This window comes from Colobus angolensis, unplaced genomic scaffold, assembly GCF_000951035.1.
Source record: "Colobus angolensis palliatus isolate OR3802 unplaced genomic scaffold, Cang.pa_1.0 Scaffold219, whole genome shotgun sequence".
Taxonomy (NCBI): Eukaryota; Metazoa; Chordata; class Mammalia; order Primates; family Cercopithecidae; genus Colobus; species Colobus angolensis.
The window spans coordinates 2,098,684-2,123,452 of NW_012115366.1; the positions used below are offsets into that span (position 1 = coordinate 2,098,684).

The 24,769-nt window shown below is 48.6% G+C and overlaps 2 protein-coding genes and 1 long non-coding RNA gene across 4 annotated transcripts in view; 2 read left to right on the forward strand and 1 right to left on the reverse strand.

The window, feature by feature from the left end:
- The window catches only part of IDH3B (isocitrate dehydrogenase 3 (NAD+) beta), a 29,758-nt gene extending 18,787 nt beyond the window's left edge, over positions 1-10,971 (forward strand). Inside the window, exons 3-14 of the mRNA XM_011943350.1 lie at positions 4,696-4,955; positions 5,103-5,183; positions 5,350-5,448; positions 5,542-5,662; positions 8,383-8,443; positions 8,521-8,653; positions 8,764-8,897; positions 8,988-9,090; positions 9,179-9,325; positions 9,579-9,673; positions 9,788-9,848; positions 10,531-10,971. Of these exons, the coding sequence (XP_011798740.1) occupies positions 4,920-4,955; positions 5,103-5,183; positions 5,350-5,448; positions 5,542-5,662; positions 8,383-8,443; positions 8,521-8,653; positions 8,764-8,897; positions 8,988-9,090; positions 9,179-9,325; positions 9,579-9,673; positions 9,788-9,848; positions 10,531-10,617 (1,158 nt within the window). The 5' untranslated portion in view covers positions 4,696-4,919 and the 3' untranslated portion in view covers positions 10,618-10,971. The remainder of the gene's footprint in view (positions 1-4,695; positions 4,956-5,102; positions 5,184-5,349; positions 5,449-5,541; positions 5,663-8,382; positions 8,444-8,520; positions 8,654-8,763; positions 8,898-8,987; positions 9,091-9,178; positions 9,326-9,578; positions 9,674-9,787; positions 9,849-10,530) is intronic.
- Position 10,972: 1 nt separating this feature from the next.
- On the reverse strand, positions 10,973-16,766 carry NOP56 (NOP56 ribonucleoprotein). Of its 2 annotated transcripts, none has more exons than XM_011943349.1 (12): positions 16,635-16,766; positions 16,381-16,470; positions 15,916-16,030; positions 14,745-14,906; positions 14,374-14,572; positions 13,865-14,052; positions 13,631-13,782; positions 13,348-13,448; positions 12,833-12,981; positions 12,489-12,610; positions 12,165-12,302; positions 10,973-11,437 (listed from the first exon to the last, which is right to left on the reverse strand). In XM_011943349.1, the coding sequence occupies exons 1-12, from the start codon at positions 16,635-16,637 to the stop codon at positions 11,072-11,074; spliced, it is 1,785 nt and encodes a 594-aa protein (XP_011798739.1). In that variant the 5' UTR covers positions 16,638-16,766; the 3' UTR covers positions 10,973-11,071. The 2 variants fall into 2 exon arrangements, with proteins under 2 accessions (XP_011798739.1, XP_011798738.1); XM_011943348.1 differs by having other exon boundaries at positions 13,342-13,448; positions 16,635-16,722.
- Positions 16,342-18,371, forward strand: LOC105512761. The gene has a single exon (XR_001001911.1). It is a non-coding gene; the product is annotated as an uncharacterized LOC105512761 (long non-coding RNA).
- The last annotated feature ends 6,398 nt before the right edge of the window (positions 18,372-24,769 follow it).

Below are 24,769 nucleotides of genomic sequence, written 5' to 3' on the forward strand. Positions count from 1 at the left end.
CTCGGCCTCCCAAAGTGCTGGGATTACAGGCTTGAGCCACCGCGCCCGGCCTATATATTATATATATTTTAAAAGAGGGTTGTCTAAAAGTACTAAAGCAAAATTTTATATTAAAACTAACAGAAAAAAAAAAAGAAGTGTTGCCTTTTAGGGGCTCTTTCTGGTAACTGATATCACCTCTCTCATTCTCTGCCATCTCTCACCTCCTCGTCTCTTTTGCTTATCATGAGAAGACTATGGCATTTGGATCCCAGCTTTCCCCTGCCTCAGCTGAGGCCACTATCCTCATTGACTCCCATGGTGATATGGATGCCTCATCAGTATTGTGGGTCTGAGTCCTCATCTGCAGGGTCCTTGAGCTCTCCTTGGCATCCACTCCCATTTCCCATCTGGGAAGTCAGGAGTTCGAGACCAGCCTGGCCAACATGGTGAAACCCTGTCGCTAATAAAAATACAAAAACTAGCCAGGTGTGTTGGCATATGCCTGTAATCCCAGCTATCAGGGAGGCAGAGGCAGGAGAATCGCTGGAACCCGGGAGGCAGAGGTCGTAAATCTTCCATCTGGGACTTCATTATCACCAGCATCTGCTCCACCTCCAAAACCACTGGTGGAAGCAGCATCCTCTCTTCCCATCTTAGTTGCTCAATGACTCCCACAAATACTACTCTTTGAATATTTTGGCGGTTTTTGATTCTTTCCTCACCTGCCTATTGATTAGATCTCTTCTATTTTCACTTACCTCCTGACCCCATTTTGCCAACACTCCCAACTCCCTTGTACCTCTCTCTAGCAAAATATCACTTTTGGATGAACTCAAGTGTTTGCTTTCACCGTGAAATCACACACAATTGCACCACAATAAATTTAACGGTCACCAACCTCAACAGGGTCCTTACTTACTCACCAATCCTTACTGTAACTCATCTCCTCAAATATGTCTGCCCGCCTCACTGTTCGTCAGCATACCATGCTCACTGTCACCTCCACAAGGTAGTGGCTGCCTTGGCCGGATCCTTTTGGCCAGCTGGTGTATCCATTCCCCCAATTGCTTCAGGTATTGGCCACTAATGGTTCACAGCTTCCTCCTTCTCTGAAGGGTTGTCCCTGACCTATGCCACGCAGGGGGGAAGCAGGGTTGTTAAGCTTTGTCTCAAATTGTGACAACCTTGAGTTGTCATTCATGCTCCAGAGCTCCCCAGGAGATGGGGCTGAGGTGGACTCCGGCTGAGGACACATCTTGCTGAGCTCCGTCCCCTGCCATCTTCTGCTCATTCATCTTCTGATGTGTTTCTCCTGAGAGCACTCCTTCAACAGGTCAATTGCATAGCATCCCTGTCTTGGGCTCCGCTTCTAGGGCAGTTGATCTGAGACAGTACCTTTGCTTACATTTCCATTTTCCCTGACTGTAATCACGTCTCCTTTGTAATTCTGTTTATCCTTTCAACCACAGATCAAATTCTTTCTCCCAAGAAGCTTTTTCAGACTTTTTCAAGGAATTGTTATTTGTTATATTACTCTTTTGATTGTTCATGGTTTCAGAAAAAGATCCAGTAGGCCTAACACACCAGAAATTCTGAAACTTTTGTATGCAGTGGACCTCTTTGGAAGGCTGGTGAAGCCTGTGGAATCTTTCTTAGAAGAGACTTTTAGGCCGGGTGTGGTGGCTCACGCCTGTAATCCCAGCACTTTGGGAGGCTGAGGCGGGCGCATCACAAGGTCAGGAGTTCAAGACTATCCTGGCTAACATGGTGAAACCCCGTCTCTACTAAAAATACAAAAAAAAAATTAGCTGGGCGTGGTGACAGGCACCTGTAGTCCCAGCTACTCGGGAGGCTGAGGCAGGAGAATGGTGTGAACCCGGGAGGCGGAGCTTGCAGTAAGCCAGGATCACACCACTGCACTTCAGCCTGGGCAACAGAGCAAGACTCAGTCTCCAAAAAAAAAAGAGGCTTTTAAATACACAAAATAAATAGAATTACAAGACAAATATGATTAAGACAAGCCTGGGTGATATAGCAAGACCTCATGTCTACAAAATATTTAAAAATTAGCTAGGCGTAGTGGTGCATGCCTGTAGTTCCAGCTACTTGGGAGGCTGAGGTGGGAGGATCTCCTGAGCCCGGGAGTTGGGCCATGATCACACACTAGCCTAGGCAACAGACTGAAGCCATCTCTCTAAAAAGAGAAAAAGAAAAAGGAATAAAAGCTACCTTGTAACATATTACTATGTTTGCTGCTTTATTAATTCATTAAATAACACAATCTAGCATTGGGTCAAATAATGTAAAAATAGGGATTAAAGTAATACTTTAAGATATCTACTATAACTAAAATGTGGTATGAAAATATCTATATTTTTTATGATTGACAAAGTCAAGAGTACTACAGGTAGCACTGTAATCTGTGACCTGCATTCATAATGAAAGGAAATGATAAATTTCAGTTAGAGGTGAGAATAAAGATGTGATTTTTGGTTTTCCCCATCCAGGTTCACAGTACTGATTCCTATTCATGGACACCTAGGGGATTCTGTAGACCCCAAGTTAGGACTCCTGTGCTGGAGGATTTGCAGGCCTGGGAAGCAGACATTCAAGTCACTCAGCTTCACACTGAACACTCAAGTACAGGCAGCTTATCCACCATTATGGCCTCTTGTGCTAGGCAGAGGAGACTCCACAACAGTTAGAAGAGAACAAGATGGTATAACCTCCCTCCCATCCCCCAGGAGATTGGTTAAGAAACTTTTCAAAGGTCCTGATCGGATTTCTCCATTATCAGGCAGTATTGGTCAAAGATGCCCTCGTGGGGACTTGAAGGCCAGGAGAGCTTGCTGAGTTCATGGGGAGAACACAGTGGCCTTCAGACAATAATGGTCTCATTTCCTTGGCCTGTGTCCACTGGTAACCTCCATCAGTTCCGTTCACCCTGGTGACAGCCACTTAGTGTTTTATCACTTAGCAGATATTTTTTGAGTGTTAGGTGGGGAACAAGCCTGTGCAGACTTTAGGGATGGAAATGATGTAGTTACCCTCAAGAAAATTAGATTACTATCAGAGATTGGATTAAGATGGTACATCTCTCTTCTTTCTTATCCTAAATTTCCTGAAGTAACAGAAAATGTAGTTTTTTAAAAAAAGTAAATCTAGCTGGGTGCGGTGGCTCATGCCTGTAATCCCAGCACTTTGGGAGGCCGAGGCGGGCGGATCACCTGAGGTCAGGAGTTCGAGACCAGCCTGGCCAACATGGTGAAAACCCTGTCGCTAATAAAAATACAAAAATTAGCCGGGTGTGTTGGCATATGCCTGTAATCCCAGCTATCAGGGAGGCGGAGGCAGGAGAATCGCTGGAACCCGGGAGGCAGAGGTCGTAAATCTTCCATTTTTTTCTTAGTCAGAAGGAGAAATATTTGGAGAAGAAAAATGGTGACGAAAGGTAATACTGATGTGGAAGCTTGGACTAGGAAGTCTATGGGAGCAAGATGGTGGTGCTCTCTGGTTTTGGTTGGTTTCATGGGATATACGAATGGAAATAGAGGAGTGTGTTTTATTAATATTATATTAGCTATAATAACAGCTCTGTATTTACCCAGTACTTTTCATTTGTTCAAAACTCTTACACATTATCTAATTTAATCATCTCATCCTACTACTATATAGGAGAATGTCTCACCTAAAGGATTGCAGAGGAGGCACAAAGCCTATGCTTGTTCCCCAAGATTAGAACCACTGGGAATGCCTTTGCCTTGCCACCTTTTTGGCTGGTTGAGGTATATACGAAGGAGGAACTTATCACAGAGAACCTAGTTAGTGGTTCTTACATTTCAGCATGTATTAACAGGGGGAGTCTGTTAGAGATAAATTTTCTGGGCCCCTGACACTGAGATTTGGATTCAGCAAATGAGGTATGACTCACAAGCCTACATTTTTAACAAGTGCTCTGGTCCATCTGGATAGGTGATCCAAAACCATACCTCCAGAAGAGTGGGTGAGGCAAGTCTTCTTGTATCAGTTTGTCTTTAGGTGTGTCAATTGTACACACCTAATATCGTGACTGGAGTTGTTTTGAGACGGGTCTCGCCCTGTCTCCCAGGCTGGAGTGCAGTGGTGCCATCAGGGCTCACTACAGCTTCCACCTCCTGGGCTTAAGTGATCCTCCCACCTCCGCCTCCTAAGTAGCTGGGACTACAGGTGTGTCACCACGCCTGGCTAATTTTAAAATTTTTTGTAGAGTCGAGGTCTCCCTATGTTGTCCAAACTCTTTTTATTTTTTATGATTGTTACTTTAAGGATCAGTCTGAAATTCCCTTTAGTCACACTTACACGCTTGAACTCATTTCTGGCACTCGTTATGGGCCTGTCCTGGGGAGTTCAAGTCCGGGACACACTATTAGGGAAATAACTGTCACAGCAAAGAACAAGACCCTTTAAGAAAAAAACTACGAGGCAACGGGTAATACAGAGGTACTGGGCAGTCTCGGAGACTGGCGGAGAAACCCCACACACACCTCCCATGGGCTGTACTGTGTTCCTCTAGAGCCTGACATACAGGTATTCAGTGAATACTGGTTAAAAGAATAACAAACGCATTGACACAATTTTAACAGCTTCCCAAGGATTTTCTCTCAATCTCTTGTTAAGCTCAGGTCCTCGTCTGATAAACATGACGTTACATTTCCCCCCAATGTTATTTTGAAGTTTCCACGTAGATTAAATATGGCGACTGAAAATAAATCAAGAGACAAAGTGCTCGCGCATCCCATGACCTCCCCACCGGCAAGAAAGAGGAGAAACAGGCGTGAGCAAGCAGGGCTGGTTGGCCTAGAAAGAGATGTACCCGGCACTGAGCACGGGCCGGAAGTCGGGGTAGAGGGCCGCGCCAGCTTCAGGCGTCACTTCTCACGCGACTTTCTGCGGGAAACATGGCGGCACTGAGCGGTGTCCGCTGGCTGACCCGAGTGAGCGCCCGGGACATGTGGGGCAGGGGCGGGCGAGGGAGCGGAGACTTTGTCCCAGGGTTTCCTAAACAGAGCAAAGTCAACTGTAGTGTTCGGGGTCTGGATGTCTGATATCTGACCTTACAGGCTTGTGTGTCCCTGTTGTAGGCGTTGGTCTCCACCGGGAACCCTGGGGCATGGAGAGGTCTGAGTACCTCGGCCGCGGCGCACGCTGCATCGCGGAGCCAGGTATGCACGAATCTGGCTGGGGTCTCGCTCACGACCCTGCCCCTTCCTCGCTGCTCCCTCCCCTGGCTTTTCTCCATCCTTCCCGGGTCTCCCCACTTCCCTACTCCCAGGATCCCTTCTCCCGCCCCAGCTTTATCTTTGCTTCTCCCCTCTTCCCCCAATTAAGGCCGAGGACGTGAGGGTGGAGGGCTCCTTTCCCGTGACCATGCTTCCGGGAGACGGTGTGGGACCTGAGCTGATGCACGCCGTCAAGGAGGTGTTCAAGGTGAGTGGCCTCGGGAATCAGACAGTAGAGGACAGTAGTGGGTTGGAAAGGACTTGGCCTTGACTGTGATGTTTTGGGAACCTGTCTCTGAAGGCTGCCGCTGTCCCAGTGGAGTTCCAGGAGCACCACCTGAGTGAGGTGCAGAATATGGCATCTGAGGAGAAGCTGGAGCAGGTGCTGAGTTCCATGAAGGAGAACAAAGTGGCCATCATTGGTATGTGTGCCCTCTTGCCACTTGTCCATGTGCCATTTAAAATCAAATGATCAAATGTTTATTAAGCCCTTCTCCCCACATGGTATGCAATTATATTAACTCTCCAGGGCAACCACCACTGGTATTTGGACATTTGTTCTTTCCCATTGGGAACCCAGGAGTTGAGAGATCATGTCAGCTGTCTATGCAGAAAAGTTCCAGGGCTTCTGAGTCTGTCCTGAGGCTACATCAACTGTCATCAAATCTTGTTCACTGCATTTCTGGAATACCACTTCTAGCTGCCCCTTCTCTTCTCTTCTCTTTCTTTTCATTTGTTTTCTTTCCCTCCCTCCCTCTTTTCTTCCCTTCCCTTTCCCTCTTCCCTTCTTCCTCGCTCGCCCTCTCCCTCTCTCCCCCTCTCTCTTTCTCTCTTTCTTTTTCTTTTTTTTTTTTTTTTTTTTGAGACAGAGTCTCACTCTGTTGCCCAGGCTGGAGTGCAGTGGTGTGATCTCTGCTCACTGCAAGCTCCCCCTCCCCAGTTCAAGCGATTCTCCTGCCTCAGCCTCCTGAGTAGCTGGGACTACAGGTGTGCATCACCAGACCCAGCTGATTTTTGTATTTGTTTTGTTTTGTTTTGTTTTGTTTAAGACAGAGTCTTGCTCTGTCACCCAGGCTGGAGTGCAATGTCGCCATTTTGGCTCACTGCAACCTCCGCCTCCCGGGTTCAAGTGATTCTCCTGCCTCAGCCTCCTGAGTAGCTGACTGGTATTACAGGAGTGTGCCACCACGCCTGGCTAATTTTTGTATTTTTAGTAGAGACAGGGTTTCACCATGTTGGTTGGGCTGGTCTCGAACTCCTGACCTTGTGATCTGCTCGCCTTGGCCTCCCAAAGTGCTGGGATTACAAGCATGAGCCACCATGCCCAGGCTAATTTTTGAATTTTTAGTAGAGGCAGGGTTTTACCATGTTGGCCAGGCAGGTCTCGAACTCTTGACCTCAAGTGATCCACCTACCTCGGCATTCCAAAGTGCTGGGATTATAGGCATGAGCTACCCTGCCTAGCTGCCCCTTTTCTTTTGTCTTCCATGCTTTAATCTCCTCATTTGAATTTTTTGGCTTCTAGTTCTGCCCCTACAGTTCATCTTCCATATCTCTTTTCTTGGAAAGAACAGCCTGACTTTTCCAGGTCACCCTTACCATAGGAAAGTCAGTACTTTATAAGTTGGCCCTTAACTTTTCTGCCTTGGTTCCACAACTCTTGTTCTGTGCTTCAATCACACTAGATTGTGTGTTAGATTCCAAATATGTACTACCTGACTTATATACTGTTCCCTGTACCCAGAACGTTCTTTCTTTGAAGCTACCTGTTAAGAGTCCTTCTCACTCATTCACTGTATTAGTTTCCCATAGTTGCCATAACACACTACCATGAACCTGGTGGCTTATCATAACAGAAATGTATTCTCTCACAGTACTGGAGGCCATAAGTCTCAAATTAAGGTGTTGGCAGGGCCCTGCTCCCTCTGAAGGTTTAGGGGAGAATCCTTTCTTGCCTCTTCTGGTGGCTCCTGCTGTTTTTTGACTTGTAGATGCATCACTCCAGTATCTGTCTGTGGTTTTCTTCCTTCTCTATCTCTGTATCATTTTTCTCCTTAAATATTTATCACTGGATTTAGGGCCAACCCTCATCCAGGACGATTTTTTCTCAAGATCCTTAACTTAGTTACATCTGCAAAGCCTCTTTTCCCAAATAAGGTCACATATATAGGTTCTGGGGCTCAGGGCATGGACAGTCATTTTCGGGGATCACTGTTGAGCCCATTGTGCTCACATAACTTAAGGCGTGACTGAAGTGCTAGCTCTTCTGTGCTGTATCCTGATATTACTGGAGAGGATTTCCTCTTTGTGTTGCTATGCCAGTTTCCCATGGTATTTATCATGTCTTTCATATTATCTGTCTTTCCCAGTGTACCGTTTGCTTCTCGAGGGCAGGAGTTGTATGGTTTTAGTTGCTATCCTTATTGCCTGACATATAATTGACATTCATCAGTAGTTGTTGGATTAAAAAATGTCAAATAAGGAGAAGGCACAGAAACATCTAAAAGATCACAGATCTGCTAGCACTGTTTTTCAACTTGTTATCAAGCCCAGGCTCTTTTTTGATAAATAGAAAAAATCCATTCTCCATTTTGAAGTTTCAGCCTAAATTAAATATGTTGACTAAAAATAAAGCATTAAGGCTGGGGCGGGCAGATCACTTGAGGTCAGGAGTTCGAGACCAGCCTGGCCAATATGGTGAGACCCTGCCTCTACTAAAAATACAAAAAGTTAGCCAGGTGTGGTGGCACATGCCTGTAATCCCAGCTACTGAGGAGGCTGAGGCAGGAGAATTGCTTGAACCTGGGAGGTGGAGGTTGCAGTGAGCCCAGATAGCGCCACTGCACTCTAGGCGAGAGTGAGACCCTGTCTCTCTCCCCCGCCTTCTATCTCTCTCTCTCACACACAGACACACACACACACACACACACACACACACACAGCAATAGATGAAATGTTTCTGGTTGTAACCACATTATTCTCTTTTGTCCCTTGCCCCCAGCAACAATTTAAAAGTTACTGATTTGGGAGTGGGAGATGGGAGTCTGGGTTACATTATGTTCCTAAGGGGGTTAGACACTGGTCTGGGTTCCCTTGGGCTTGGCCAGTGCCTGACACTCCTTTTCCCACTTTGTTTACACAGGAAAGATTCATACCCCGATGGAGTATAAGGGGGAGCTAGCCTCCTATGATATGCGGCTGAGGTAGGTGGTCTGGGTGGGGCGAATGGTCGAGGTGTCAGGGCACCAGGAGCGTAGCTGATGGCCCTGCCCACCCTCAGGCGTAAGTTGGACTTATTTGCCAACGTAGTCCATGTGAAGTCACTTCCTGGGTATATGACTCGGCACAACAATCTAGACCTGGTGATCATTCGAGAGCAGACGGAAGGGGAGTACAGCTCTCTGGAACATGAGGTGAAGCCCCAGAAACTGGGGGAGGGCAAGGATGAAGGTGGGAGAGAGGTGGAGCTCCTTCCCAGTGTCACTTCCCAGTGTCACCTAGCTGCTGCTGTCTTCTTACCCAGAGTGCAAGGGGTGTGATTGAGTGTTTGAAGATTGTCACACGAGCCAAGTCTCAGCGGATTGCAAAGTTCGCCTTTGACTATGCCACCAAGAAGGGGCGGAGCAAGGTCACTGCTGTCCACAAGGCCAACATCATGTGAGGGACATGGCTTTGTGTAGGATGGTTCCTGGGAAGGTAGCCCCTGTACTTTCTTGGCTGAATCTGTCCCCTTTGGCCCACGGACAGGAAACTTGGGGATGGATTGTTCCTGCAGTGCTGCGAGGAAGTTGCTGAACTGTACCCCAAAATCAAATTTGAGACAATGATCATAGACAACTGCTGCATGCAGGTGAGGCCTCCCCACATCTCCACTCATGGGGCGGAGGAGGAGGGTGGGGAGTGGAATTTACTTCATGCCTACATCTCTCATCCTCTAGTTGGTGCAGAATCCTTACCAGTTTGATGTGCTCGTGATGCCCAATCTCTATGGGAACATTATTGACAATCTGGCTGCTGGCCTGGTTGGGGGAGCTGGTGTGGTCCCTGGTGAGAGCTATAGTGCAGAATATGCAGTCTTTGAGACGGTGAGTGAGGCTGCTTTCTCCCTCGGCCCTTCCTGTGTGCCCTTTCTCTGACCTCAAGTCTGCCATTTCTCCCCCATCCCAGTGTCTCCATTTCCTAAGTGATCTTGGCCTGTTCTTCCCCCACGCTGCCCACCATGCCTCTTTTCAATGACCCTGGCCTGACTTTCCCCTCCCATAATGTCCTTTTCCAACCTAAGCCTCTGCGTACCCCTCCTGCCTCCTCCCAGTGTCTAGCCTGCCCCTCTTTCCACAGGGTGCCCGGCACCCATTTGCCCAGGCAGTGGGCAGGAATATAGCCAATCCCACAGCCATGCTGCTGTCGGCTTCCAACATGTTGCGGCATCTCAAGTAGGTCACGGGAGGCTGTGGGCAGAGGCTGGGTGTTGTGAGGAGGAGCCCGGTGGGGAAATTAGTGGGAGGTGTCTTGGGGGAGTCACAGTTTCTTCCTGTCCATATCCACAGTCTTGAGTATCACTCCAACATGATTGCAGATGCAGTGAAGAAGGTGATCAAAGTTGGCAAGGTGAGTTTAGAAGAGTAGTGCTGGCTTCAGGGTTTAGAGTAGTTCTGGGGTCAGCACCTCGGCACTACTCTCTGGGGAACCTGAATGGGGGTCTCCTTTTCCCCCAGGTTCCCAGAACACCTGCTCCCTGACCTCCTGCATCCCTCTCAGGGCTGTTCTTCCCTTCTCTTGGCTGTTTCATCCTCTTGATCTCTTTTGCCTCTTAGATCCCATCTGCTGTTCCCTCTTTCCTGCTTCATCCACTGCCCTTTTCATGGGCCATCTGAATGCAGAACTTGCAGCTCTCCTTGGGGGTGGAACAGCAAGGGATACAGGCAGGCTGAAGCATCAGCTTCACCTTCACACCCATCTCCTTTCCGCTGCGATTCTTTCCTTCCACCTGGTCTTGTCTCTGTTTCTTCCAAGGAAGGTAGCCACATCGCGCCTCTGATCTGCATTTCCCATCATCTTTGCCTGCTCAGCCTTCTGTCTTGCTCTGGCTGCAGCATAGCTAATAGTAGCTTAAGAGGAGTGGGCAGGTCCATGTGCTTCCCAACCTGGCTCCTCCTTCCATTCCTGTGCATTGCCTCTTTTTCTGGCTGTCACGCATTCTTGGATTCCATTTTCTCAATCACATTGCCCTACCTCCCTTCATGGGCTCTCTTTTCTCCCTCCCCACGGCTGTTGCCGGTGGTGGCTGTAGGTGCGGACTCGAGACATGGGCGGCTACAGCACCACAACCGACTTCATCAAGTCTGTCATCGGTCACCTGCACCCCCATGGGAGCTAGAGCCCTTTATTTCTTCCAACCTTGCAAGGACCACACTCCCCATACCCTTCAGTGCAGTGCACCAGGGAAGAGACCTTGTGCCTCTAGGCAGTGGACCATGGTCACCTTGCTGGGTAGAGCCTAGGTTGTCCTTGGGCCACCTTCCTTAGGGGAGACTGTTGGGTGGCGACGGGGATTGTTAGGATGGAACCCAGGCCACATGGATGATGATGATTCTCCCCCACAGGTTCGAACCTCTGACATGGGTGGCTATGCTACTTGCCATGACTTCACCGAGGCTGTCATTGCTGCCTTGCCCCACCCATAGGCCCTGTCCATACTCATGTAAGGTGTCCAATAAAGAATATGAACCAACTTTTGTGAATTTGTTTTTATTGGGGAACAGGGCACAGGGTGAAAGATGTCACTTTGGGCTATGGTATGTCCCACCTCCCAGAGAATGTCTGTCTGCATTCTAATCTTCCTGGGATGCTTTATGGAACTTTTTCTTCTTCTTGGAGCTGCTCTTGCCAGCTGCCTCTTCAGGCCCACTGCTGACTGGCTCCTCTTTGGAGAATTTCCTCTTTTTCTTGGAGCCACTTCTGTGGCCTGCCTCTTCGGGGTCATTAACTGTTTCCTCCTTGGGTGAAGACTTCTTCCTCTTGGGAAGACTGGTGCTGCCAGCGGTCTCTTCAAGATCACTACTCATCAACTCCTCCTTGGAAAAAGATTTCTTTTTCTTGGGTTTGGAGAAAGAGATAGATGGGTCTTCCATTCCATTCTCCTGAGGAACCTCCTGAGGCTTTTGCTTTTTCTTCTTTTTGGGTTTTTCACTCGTCTCCTAAAGGGAAGGACAGGGGAACAGGCTGTGAGAACAGTGCCATCACACACACCCCCATTACATCTTCAGCAATTAAGTAGCCAAAGCAGGGAAAACTCTGCAGTTATTAACATTGCCCAGTGTTTCTGGGATAGTTTAATTGTGTGGGTATTAACTTTAGAAATCCATCCCAAAGGCTGTCCCAAATTAGAAGGAAAACATGTAATGAGAAATTACCTCAGCCCATTAAAAAAAAACCTAAAGAAACACCCACCATGCTGGTCACAACAGAACCCTCATGCCAAGTTCCAGACAGGGCCCTGAAACACTGTTTAAGAAACTGGGTGCTAAATGAAAATATCAGGGAGAATGATTGTAGCTTAGCACATTGGGGACCTCCCTGCCCCCATCCCCACTGCGAAACACTACCACCTCCGGACACACGTCTGAGAATAAGCAGAGCAGGAATTTACACTACCCCAGGTTGAGGACTCCTGGGAAGCAGCCGAGGACAGAACACACATGCCCAGGGAACAGGTGTGAGCTACAACCAGCTCTCTGGGCTCTTGAGCAAGTTCAGCACCTATATCCTTCCTATAGAATCAAGAGGTAGTTTTAGATGTTTCAGGTCCTTGTTTCAGTCCAAAAGCCTGGACTCAAGACCATGGCTTGATGCAGCATATCCTTTATTCTGCTGTTGAAAATCCTACAACCTAGGATGTCTGCCAGGGCCATGCTGCCTACTGACCTCACACTCCTCTGGAGTACTACTGCTGTTTTCTGAAGATGCGAGGGCAAGTGCAGCCAGCCGTTTCTTTTCCTTCTTTAAGCGTTTCTTCTCCTGTTTCTCCAGCTTCCTAGTAATCTCAGCAGCCGCTTCCTCTGCCTGGTCAAAGAAAAGTGCTAAAAGGGCCTGAAGACCTCTGGTGCTCTGAGGACTCCTTTCTGGCATTATTGGATCAGGCTCATTAAATCAGTTTTTTTTGCCTCCACTCTATGAGGTCAGGCTCAGACAGTTCATCACCTCCAACAGCTAGCTATGCCTCTCCACACCCAGCAAAGCCCAACTAACCTGAACCATTGCTTCCTTCATGACATCCAGATTCTTTCGTGGTATCTCTCCAGTCTCATAGAAGGACAGTCGCTCTTCAACTTGTTCTCGAAGCTTCTCCCCAAATACACTTGTGGGCACCTCTGGATGTGTGTAACAAAGCCTGTCAGCCCAAAGAGAAAAACTACCCCCACCCTGTGTTCCCTTTGCCCTCAGCTTCACTCAGACCCAGAGTCTCAACACTCACTAGGTGAACTGCTGTTGACGAAAAATATTGCCATCATTGTGGAAGCTATGGTTGTGAGCCTCCCCACTCACCCACCCAGCCAGTCCCTTCTCACAACTGCCAGCCCCCCGCCCCATACCAGAGAAGCAATCGATTCGTGAGGCAATACTGCATTTGTTTGCCAGGTATCGGGAGATGCGGCCTTTGTTCTTGGCAGCTGCTCGGCCAATGAAGGTGGAGTGGAAAATGAGTCCATATTTTGGTGTGTTACCCCTTGTCTTCAGGGCTCTGAGAGAATATTCAGTGGAGAGTTTAAGATCAGAAATTTCAACCCCATTAGCCAAGGCAGCTCAGCTCCTCCCCTCCTCTCACCCCCAAGTCCTGAGTGAGCCTCAGGCCAGATTGGATCTCTACCCCAATGCATGCCAACCCATAGCTCCCAGAGGCAGAGGGAAGGCATCCGATGTCGCTGACCTGGAGACTTGGTCCCTTTGCTGGGCCCTGGGAATCACTCAGACACCAGGACTGGCCATCACCCCCATAGCAGAGGCCTGTATAGGTCAGGGAGCCCTGGTCAGCCATCACCGTGATCCCCCAACAAGCAGTGGGCACCAGAAGTGGCACCTGATTGTGGGCAGGTGCCCTCACTGGTACCTGAACAGGGCCTTTTCAGCCCCAAGGATCTGCACTGTGGATGCTGGATACTTGGCCAGGTTGGTGAGGCTGCCAGCATGTGCGATGAGACGTGCACCTACCTGGAGAGAGTCAAGGAAGTAGTCAGAGAAACAAACTGCTGACCTGCCAGTTGCATGACAGCTCTGCTCCCCACCTCCCCATCAAGCACAACTAGGGAAGACATAGTGGGTCAGGAAATACAGCAGTGCAGGTGCACATGGCAACAGTCTTTATTCTCCCATTTTTGTGTCCCGTGACGCACCGCTTCCCCAATTAGGGCTGACAGGCTGGGGGCTACTTGGCTCATCTTGGAGCGCAGGTAAGTGTGTAGGCTCTGGCGGTACTCAGATAAAGACACCACACGACTGGAGAAGCTCTCGATGTTTATCAAGTCAATGGCAGATATGTCCATGCCTAGGAAAAACCAAGTGTGAACGCAGGAGGCCAGATATTCAGAGCCCCATACCTTATGCAGGCTGCCAGGCTCTGCACTGACCCATGGAGGACCGTGAGGCATCCAGAATAGCCTTAGCCTTGGCCCCATCCATTGTCAGCTCCTCCAACTTCTCCAGCTTTTCCTCATTCAGTTCCCTTCGGTTTCCAATAAACTGGGCAAGACGGCAGTACGTGGCATTGTCATTGATGATCTTCACCAGCTCCGGAAAGTGATACCCATACCACTCCCTGCAAAGAGCCACAGTCACTCCCTGGCCCAGCTGCTTCATCAAAAACCATAGAGCTACAAATCTTCATCCTGTGTTCCCCCATTCACAATACAGACCAGGCACAGGGCCTGAGCTGAGGTGTATATAGGGTAGGTTTACTCTACCTCCTCTTTCTATACAGTCAGTGTAAGAACACAGCCTGTGGTAAGCACCAGGAGGCCTAGACCCAACCCCAGTCCACATGGTTCTACCCACAGGATGGTCAGTCCTCATCAAGACTCAAAATTAGCTAAACTACAGACCAAAGACTCCAATATTATGGGTGGCCCCTGCACTTTACCTGACACGCATAGAGAAGGTATTGATGTCCTTATCCAGCTGGTCCAGGAGGCTAATAGACTGGATGATCATATTGTCCACTCGGTTCACATTAAACTTAACTTTGGCACGGGAATAGCTGTGTCCCAGCCCCAGCTGTGCTTTACAAGCTGACAGATCAGTCAGACCCTTCACCAGATTGTGAAAGTGCAGACGAACTCCTAAGAAGAGGGCAGGACGGTGAGCAACAAGGGGCTCTGAGCTAGCTCCCGCACCCATGGGCACCAGCCAAGTCCGAAGCCTTCCCAGAAGTCACAACAAGCACCCACGTTTCCAGAACCTCCTCCCCCAAAATGTCAAGGATAACAGGAATATAACAGATGATGGTCTCACCTCGCAGGATCTCAGCTATGACGCCGCCAGTCTGGCAGTTGTACCCTAACTCCTCCTGTATTGCAGCACCAATCTTGGGATCCCCAACTCCCAAGAGTACTTTCTTCTTTTTGGATGGCAGGTGGGTCTCCAAGAGCAGGCGGAGGTCCTCATGAACAACCCCTCAGAGGAAAGAACACAGTTCCCACTCTCACAGGCTGAAGGATGATCAATTCTAACATCTCCTCAGCTGATTACCCTGCTTCCACCGAGCATACTGGGATGGCATGCCTAGACCCCTCCCCATCAGGCATTGCTCAGAGACATGGAGACATCAGTGACTGCACTCAGGGGATTGACAGATTTGATTCGCAAGTCATCACTGCAAAGCCTGGCCCAGCCATGGGAACAATTACACTCAGGTCTGATAGCACAAGCGTGCAATAAATCATAGCTTGTAACACACCCTTGAGTATTAAGTAGAATTTGCTTTATGGAACCAAACCTTTTTTTCTTAGCCTGTGTTTATCCAACTGCCCTTTCCAAGCAAATAGAAAGCAGAAAACCAGACACCTGATTGTGTTTAGGCAAAAACTCAGGCACAGGTAGGTGTTAAGCCAACCCCCTTTAAGAAACCCCCTTTGTCGAGCCGGGCACGGTGGCTCGCGCCTGTAATCTTAGCACTTTGGGAGGCCGAGGCGGGGGATCACGAGGTCAGGAGATCCAGACCATCCTGGCCAACATGGTGAAACCCCGTCTCTACTAAAAACATAAAATGGGCCGGGTGTGGTGGCTGGCACACGCCTGTAATCCCCGTTACTCGGGACGTTGAGGCAGAAGAATCGCTTGAACCAGGGAGGCGGAGGTTGCAGGGAGCCCAGATCGTGCCACTGCACTCCAGCCTGGAGGACAGGGACTCCATCTCAAAAAATAAAAAATTTGTCACTACAGTGCCCACAAGGAAACGTAATACACATCCCACGTCGTCTGCTTTCAACAGTTTGGTCTATCACAGTTCCCAGATCTTGAGCTCTGTGAAGACAATTATTTCAGATTAAACAGTTATGTCTCAAATACTGCCTCACACCTATCAGACTCACAGCCGGCCAAGGATGGCAAATACTATCACAAGCTGCCCGAGAGGATACCAGAAGGAACATCTCCCTGTGATATTTGGTGGTGGCCGACTCACCTTCAGACACGGCGTTGGCATTTTCCAAGGCAACCTGGGACGAGGCAAAGGGACAAAAGGCCACCAGACGAACGATGTTGTGGAATTTGCCCAGGTTGAGCACGGATTCCTCCACCTAGCGGGGTGAGAAAGAGGCTGAGTGGTTTCCTTCCCTCCCTCCTGCCTCTGCGGCGCAGTAAAGCAGCGGTTCTCAGCCTTGGAAAGCTCTTAAAATATGCTGAAAGCTGGGCCCCACAACCCAGCTTCTGCTTTAATCGTTCCGGCGCGGGGTCCGGGAGGCTTATTTCTAACTGCTAGAGCGATTCTACCCATGAATCAAGGTAAAGACCCCCGGATCTAGAGCTTTCCAGGCCCGCCCCCCGCCCCGAACCTCTCGGCGGGCCACGTGGGAGCGCGCGGTGCATGCTGGGACCTGCGCGGTGAGGGTCTGCGGGGCCGCCTGAGAAGCCCATGGATCTCACCCACCTGCGGCTGCAGCAGACTGATCTCCTCCACTTCCTTCAGTGCCAGCAGCGCGTAGCCGACCGCGTGCTCAAATAACACGTGCAACAGCACCTGGAACAGGAGCCGCGGCGCGAGCGTCAGCGCAACCTCCGCGTCTGCCGGAACCCGCTCCCAGAGCAGGCGCAAGCCCAGGCCCAGGCCCAGGCTGTCTGAGGCCCGAACCCAGACTGAAGCCCCCACCTTCGCGTCGCCCGCGCCCCACAACCACTCCTCACCATGGCGCCTGCTCCCGGGTTCGGCTCGCAATGCGGCTAGCGCGCTCCGGCGCGCGGAACCAGGCTCCAGAGGCCACGCCCCCGCCCCGCAGACCAATCGGAGGCCGGGGACGACACCATCTCCCGGCCTTTAGAGGGGCCGCCGGGGGTGGTATCGCCCGGAGCGCGGGCTGGGTGGCGCTGAGCGCGGGCGAGCAGGCCTTCTCTGGCCTCTGCAGCTGCGTGGGCTGGCGCGGTTGCCGGGGACGCGCGGCCCGGCGTCGGGCCTTGCGGGCGGCGAAAAGACATGGGTAGGCCATTTCGGTGTCATAGTCCGGTTCCAGATGTTCTTGTCATATAAGTTGCGGGTAGCAGAGATGGGTGAAGTCGGGGTGGGAGGCTCCGCGAGGGGTGCGGCGTCCATCCCAGAGACCGCTGCCTAGCCGGCTGCCCGCTGAGCCCGTGGCCTCGGGCCCCAGACCCTGCGCCCCAAGTCCCCGGGACCCATCCGTTCCCGTCCCCTACTCGGGGACGAGCCTCCCCGGCGCTGGGTGAGCCGCGCATCCTTTCCTCCCGCCCCGAACGGGAGCGTTTCCTTGCGCGCTTTGGCGCAGACCCTGCTGGGAACGTGGCTTGCGCAGCTTTCTTCGTACTACTAATTTTATTTATTATTTTTTAAAATGACGGTGTCAGGCAGTGACGTGCTAAAGAAAGACGCTCCAACGGCCTCCTAGGCGAGTTTCTTGTTGCTGTGCTGCACGGGACCCAGCTTCTTTTGCTGGCCACGTGTTGCTCCTCCGCTTGAGCGGCCCTGAATTCTGGGCACCGGTGAGCGCCAAGTGAATCGGAGCTGCTTCCCTGTCCTCGAGGGCGTCTTTTGGGCTCTCAGGCGACTATTTAGAAATGAGTTTTGCTTTAATAATTAATATTAACGTTATAAATCCAAAACCTAGTTATACTTAAGTAGCATATCCCCTAATATATTTTAAAGAGTCATTCGAAGGGGATTTTAAAAAATGCTGTATAGCTATAAACTGCATTTATACATTTAATTGTTATTTTGTTAATCGGTTGAGTTACTTGACAAAATGCAAGTACATAGTTCATTCACAAATCTAATATGTCCAACCTAAAAAATATGGCTGGTAAATCTTACTCACATAATTTCAATTTAGTTTACAGATGTGGTTGAATTCTGTTACACATGTCGACTTACAAGTCTGAATCGTCATTCCATTTAACATTTTAAAATAGAATTGCAAAATTAATCCATACATTAGCATGTTGAATTATTTTAACCGTCATCAATACATAAAATTAGACGATTCCAAAATGTAATGGAAAATATTAATGCTAAGACTTCAATTTACTTCGTTATTTCTGTCCTTAATCCTGAATCTTCCTGGGGTTACAGGTGCTTATCCACTAAACCAGGGGCTTTCAAGCAAGAAGTCAGAATGCATTAATGGACAGCATTTTAAAAAAGTAGGATTGGGTGGGCTATAATCCAGCACTTTAGGAGGCCGAGGCAGGCGGATCACTTGCGGTCAGGAGTTCGAGACCAGCCTGGCCAACATGGTGAAACCCCATCTCTACCAAAAAATAAAAAAATTAGCGGGACATGGTGGCGCATGCCTGTAATCCCAGCTACTCGGGAGGCTGAGGAAGGAGAATCGCTTGAACCCGGGAGGCGGAGGTTGCAGTGAGCTGGGATCCTGCCACTGAACTCCAGCCTGGGCAACAGAGCAAGGCTCTGTCTCCTAAAAAAAAAAAAAAAGAAAAGGATTAAAGCGAGTAGAAATAAGAGTATGTTGTATAGAGTAAGGTGCTGTTCATTGTAAAACTTTTGTCTCTGCTCTATATACATATATAGAAATATGTACACGAATATTTTTCATATATACACATATATGTATCTATATAAACACTTTTTTGTGTTAAGTCACAATGTAAAAAACCTGAGAGTCAATCAGTGAGCCAAAAGGTAACCAGTCATACTCTGGAAAAATTTGGGTCCTCTGGTTACAAAGGAGCTGCTATGAAGTAGTTTGCTGACTTAAAGAGATGGCTGAAGAAAAGTGCTTCTGCTGGTGAGATAACCAATGCTTGTGATCAGATAGGGATGTGGTATGAATACTAAAAGGATTCCTTTGGTTTTCTCATCTCTATCCCTTCAATAAAATATCTCACCCATACTTGTAATCTGACTCCAGTGGGATAACACAGGACTCCTGTTATCCTTGACACTGTTACCCAGTGGGCATCTCTGCAACCTGTGGTGAAATAGACCATCTTTGCCTTCCCCTTGGACTGTTTGCTGGGTGCACTGCTCCTGTCTAGGCTCAGGTCTTCATCACCAAAGTAGACTTTTTACAAAACCTTTGGTTTCCCCTTCAAGGCACTTTCTACTGCCAGAACTTTCTAAGGTAGAATATCCAGTCAGGTGCTATTTGTGGGTGCTCACAGTGGCGCAAAGTGTCACCTATGGTAGTTTCCAAAAATGGCCAAGATAGACGTGTGGGTGAAGCCATCCTGTTGTCCCAGCCCCTGTCACCATCTGAGTGCAGGCATGTAAGACCCCAAACAAGACCAGCAGAACTATCTGCATCCTGTCTACCCTGATTGTGACACGTAGTACATTGTGGTTTGAAGCCACTAAATGTAGGGGTGATTTGTTAAAGCAGCAGTAAATTTGAATCAGCTCACCTGGGTTCAAGCCCCAGCTCTGCCAGTACTTACAATGTGATGTTAATCACTGAATCTTCCTGAGCTTTCATTTCCTTTGCAGAATGAAGGTTGGGGTTTCGTTCATCCCTTTAACAAACATTGAAGATCACTGGTGGGCCAGATGTGACAATGGTTTGGTACCTGGCATGTAGTGGGAGCTCAAAAAATATTAGTGGTCTTTCATCTTGCTCTTTTGTCCTTTAATCAATAAATAGCGCAACAAAATGTATCACCTGTTTTCAGTTGAGTCTCAGTTCTCTGCAATTATCACCTTGCATAGAAGCTACCAAAACCTCATTTAAAAAATTTTTTTGGGACAGGGTATCCTGTAGCCCAGGCTGGCATGCAGTGGCACGATCTTTGCTCGTTGCAGACTTGATTTCCTGGGCTCAAGTGATCATCCTGCCTCAGCCTCCCAAGTAGCTGGGACTACAGGCGTACACCCCCATGCCAGACTAATTTTTTTGTAGAGAGAGGATTTTGCCATGTTGCCCAGGCTGATGTCAAACTCCTGGGCTTGAGCTATCTGCCTCCTCGGCCTCCCCAAATGCTGGGTTATAGGTGTGAGCCACCACACCTGGCCTGTACATCTGTTTTTTTTTTTTTGAGCCGGAGTCTCGCTCTGTCTCCCAGGCTGGAGTGCAGTGGCTCAATCTCGGCTCACTGCAAGCTCCGCCTTCCGGGTTCACGTCATTCTCCTGCCTCAACTTCCCGAGTAGCTGGGACTACAGGTGCCCGCCACCACACCTGGCTAATTTTTTTGGTATTTTTAGTAGAGACGGGGTTTCACCATGTTAGCCAGGATGGTCTTGATTTCCTGACCTTGTGATCTACCCACCTTGGTCTCCTGAAGTGCTGGAATTACAGGTGTGAGCCACCATGCTGGCCACATCTCTTTTTAACACTCCTGCTTACCCCGATTCATTTCTAATACTTCATCCATTAACTGACAGAGGTAGACACATAATCTGCAAACACAGTTTAGCTTCACACAGTGAAACAGTTAGATAATTCCATTTTGCAACTTCAGTGGCAGTAGATGGACACTACTGTCACTCTGATTAAATGTTCTTGGAAACTGGAAAATTCGCTCAGTGTGTAAATTTGCCAATTTTTGAAATCTCAGTCTTTTCTGCGATCATCAGTACAACAGTCTTGTTAAGAGTTGTCTTTCTTCTTTGGCTCTTTTCAAAGTGGCAGAAGTGTCCCGATCCAGACCCCAAGAGAGTATTCTTGGATCTCAGGCAAGAAAGAATTCAGGGTGAGTCTACAGAGTAAAGAGAAAGCAAGTTTATTAAGAAAGTAGAGGAATAAAAGAATGGCTACTCCATAGACAGCAGCCCCGAGAGCTGCTGGTTGACCATATATGGTTATTTCTTGATGATATGCTAAACAAGGGGTGGATTATTCATGCCTCCCCTATTTAGACCAGATAGGGTAACTTCCTGACATTGCCATGGCATTTGTAAACTTTTATGGGGCTGACGGGAGTGTAGCAGCCTGGCCAAAATGGCAAAACCCCGTCTCTACTAAAAATACAAAAATTAGCCAGGCGCAGTGGTAGAGGCCTGTAATCCCAGCTACTCAGGAGGCTGAGGCAGGAGGATTGCTTGAACCCAGAAGGCGGAGGTTGTAGTGAGCCAGGATGGCGCCATCGCACTGCAGCCTGGGCAACAGAGCAAGACTCTGTCTCAAAATAAAAAAAAGAAAAAAAAAATAAGAGGTCCCACACTCGACCCAATGTGGTGGTCAGTACAGCACAGGAAACCCAGCACAGCATTGGTGAGGCAAGAGCTAGGATCAAGTCCCCGCTCTTAATGAGTCTAGTCCCCGTTATGCGGCAGGCAGGTAATCTCAAAGGTCGTGCATGCCTCAGTGAGAGAATCCACGGATGCCAAACAGCATGGAACCACTAGAGACCTGCAGAGATTTTGAGCAACTGGACCTCTATAGCAGGGGCCGGCAAACTATCAGCCGTGGGCCAAATCTGGCCTGTGGCTTGTTTGGTAGTGCCAATTAGCAAAAAACAATTTTTACATTTTTAAAGGGTTGTTTAAAAAAAAAAAATCTGGGCGCAGTGGCTCACGCCTGTAATCCCAGCACTTTGGGAGACTGAGGTGGGCAGATCATGAGCTCAGGAGCTCGAGACCAGCCTGACCAACATGGTGAAACCCAGTGTCTACTAAAACTACAAAAATCAGCCAGGCGTGGTGGTGCATGCCTGTAATCCCAGCTACTCAGGAGGCTGAGGCAGGAGAATAACTTGAACCCGGGAGGTGGAGGTTGCAGTGAGCCGAGATCACGCCACTGCACTCCAGCCTGGGCAACAGAGAGAGGCTCTGTCTCAATTAAAAAAAAAAATGAAGACACAGAGACTAACAAAATCCAAAATACTATTTGGATTTGATCCTTTAAAGAAAAAGATTGCTGGTCCGGGTTCTTGAGGCATGGAGCTTCATCTGTGCCATGATCAGGGGAGCAGGAAGACAGAAAGAAACAGATATGGTACTTCTAGACGTGAGAAACGCGCTTAAATTAAAAAGAAATGCAAGTGACTCATTAGCAAATTAGGCGCAGCCCAAGACAGTTTAGTGAACTGGAAGAGAGAGCCAAATAATTTATCTCGAATGCAACACGGAGCAATTGGGGTCTCACTCTGTCACCCAGGTTGGAGTGTAGTGGAGCCAGGATAGCTCACTACAGCCTCTAACTCCTGGGCTCGAGCAGTCCTCCCGTGTCAGACTCCCCAAAGTACTGGGACTGCAGGCATGAGCCAGGTATCTTTTTAAATGATGGGGTACAGTAGTAAAAGTTCTGTCAAGTTCCTGCCATTATGGAGTTTATGTTCTGGTAGCTTCAGACAGTCACATCAGTATGTAGTGCATCAGGAGTCCACAGTGTAGGGAATGTTGTGCTGTCTCAAAGAGGCCCTCAGTGAAGAGGGGACATTTGAGCAGAGATCTTAAGGGAGCAAGGGAGGAGCTTAAGGCGCAAGGGTGGAGATCTGGGAGGGTAAAGAGAACAATGGTAATATGGTCGAGTATCCCTAATCTGAAAATCTGACATCCAAAATGCTCTAAAATCTGAAACTTTTTTTTTGACACGGAGTCTTGCTCTGTCGCCCAGGCTGGAGTGCAGTGGTGCCATTTTGGCTCATGCAAGCTCCGCCTCCCAGGTTCAAGTGATTCGCCTGTCCCAGCCTCCAGAGTAGCTGGGATTACAGGCACCCGCCACCATGCCTGGCTAATTTTTATCTTTTATTTTTAGTAGAGATGGGGTTTCACCATATTTGTCAGGCTGGTCTCAAACTCCTGACCTCAGGTGATCTACTCGCCTTGGCCTCCAAAAGTGCTGGGATTACAGGTGTGAGCCACAGTGCCCGTCCCTAAAATCTGAAACTTTCTGCGGGCTGACATGCTCAAAGGAAATGTTTATTGCAACTTCTCAGATTTTGGATTTTCTTTATTTTTTATTTATTTTTTTGAAACAGGATCTCACTCTGTCACCCAGGCTGAAGTGCAGTAGTGTGATCACAGCTCACTACAGCCTTGACCTCCTGGCCTCAAGCAATCCTCCTACCTCAGCCTCCCGAGTAGCTGAAACTACAGACGTGCACCACCATGCCTGGCTAATTTTTTTTGTAGACACAGGGTTTTGCCATGTTGTCCCGGCTGGTCTTGAACTGTTGAGTTCAAGTGATTTTCCTGCCTTGGTCTCCCAAAGTGGTGGGATTACAGATGTGAGCCACCGTTCCTGGTTTATGTTTTAAAAATTTCTTATTTTTAATTTTTGTGGGTATATAGTACATGTATATATTTATGGAGTACATGAGATATTTTGATACCAGCTTGCAATTTGTAATAATCACATCAGGGTAAATGAGGTATCTGTCACCTCAAGCATCTATCCTTTGTGTTACAGACAATTCAGTTATACTGTTAGTTATTTTAAATTGTACAATTAAATTATTGTTGACTGTAGTCACCCTGTTGTGCTATCTAGATCTTATTCATCTAACTATTTTTGGACCTATGGAGTATCCCCACTGCACTACCCTTCCTAGCCTCTGATAACCATCATTCCACTCTCTATCTCCATCAGTTCAATTGTTTTAATTTTAGCTTCCATAAATAAGTAAGAACATGTGAAGTTTGTCTTTCTGTGCCTGGCTTATTTCACTTAATGACCTCCAGTTCCATCCTTGTCTTTGCAAAGGACAGGATCTTATTTCTTTATTTTTATTTTTTGAGATGGAGTCTCACTCTGTTGCCCAGGCTGGAGTGCAGTGGCGCGATCTCGGCTCACTGCAACCTCCACCTCCCCGGTTCAAGTGATTCTTCTGCCTCAACCTCCTGGGTAGCTGGGACTACAGGTGGGCGCCACCACACCTGGCTAATTTTTGTCTTTTCAGTAGAGACAGGAGTTCACCATATTGGCCAGGCTGGTCTCGAACTCCTGACCTCGTGATCCCCCTGCCTCAGCCTCTTGATGTGCTGGGATTACAGGTGTGAGCCACCATGCCTGGCCAACAGGATTTTTTTTTTTTTTATTTTTGAGACGGTGTTTCGCTCTTGTCACCCAGGCTGGAGTACAATGGTGTGATCTCAGCTCACTGCAACCTCCACCTCCTGGGTTCATGTGATTCTCCTGCCTCAGCCTCCGGAGTAGCTGGGATTACAGGTGTGTGCCACCACGCCCAGCTAATTTTTGTATTATTAGTAGAGACGGGGTTTTACCGTGTTGGCCAGGCTGGTCTCAAACTCCTGACCTCAGGTGATCCTCCTGCCTCGGCCTCTCAAAGTATTGGGATTACAGGTGTGAGCCACTGCACCCGGCCAGGATCTTATTTTTTATGGCTGAATAGTACTCCATTTTGTATACATACCACATTTTCTTTATGGATTGATTCTGTCGATGGACACTTAGGTTGCTTCCAAATCTTGGCTATTGTGAACAGAGCTGCAATAAACATGAGAGTGCAGATATCTTTTCGATATGCTGATTTCCTTTCTTTTGGGTAAATACCCAATAGCGGGATTCTTGGATCATATGGTGGTCCTATTTTTAGTTTTTGAGGAACCTCCAAACTTCTCCACACTGTTTGTACTAATTTACATTCCTGTCAGCAGTATGTGAGCGTTCCCTTTTTTTTTTGAGACGGAGTCTCGCTCTGTCGCCCGGGCTGGAGTGCAGTGGCTGGATCTCAGCTCACTGCAAGCTCCGCCTCCTGGGTTGGCGCCATTCTCCTGCCTCAGCCTCCCGAATAGCTGGGACTACAGGCACCCGCCACCTTGCCCGGCTAGTTTTTTGTATTTTTTAGTAGAGACGGGGTTTCACTGTGTTCGCCAGGATGGTCTCGATCTCCTGACCTCGTGATCCGCCCGTCTCGGCCTCCCAAAGTGCTGGGATTACAGGCTTGAGCCACCGTG

Bases quoted from the DNA above. Each gene is read 5' to 3' on its own strand.
- NOP56 (XM_011943348.1), bottom strand. The intron at 16,031-16,380 runs GTGGGTGAGATC...TCACCCCGCTAG, and splicing joins TCAGTCTGCTGCAGCCGCAG to GTGGAGGAATCCGTGCTCAA. The intron at 13,783-13,864 runs GTCAGTGCAGAG...GGTTTTTCCTAG, and splicing joins TGCCTCACGGTCCTCCATGG to GCATGGACATATCTGCCATT.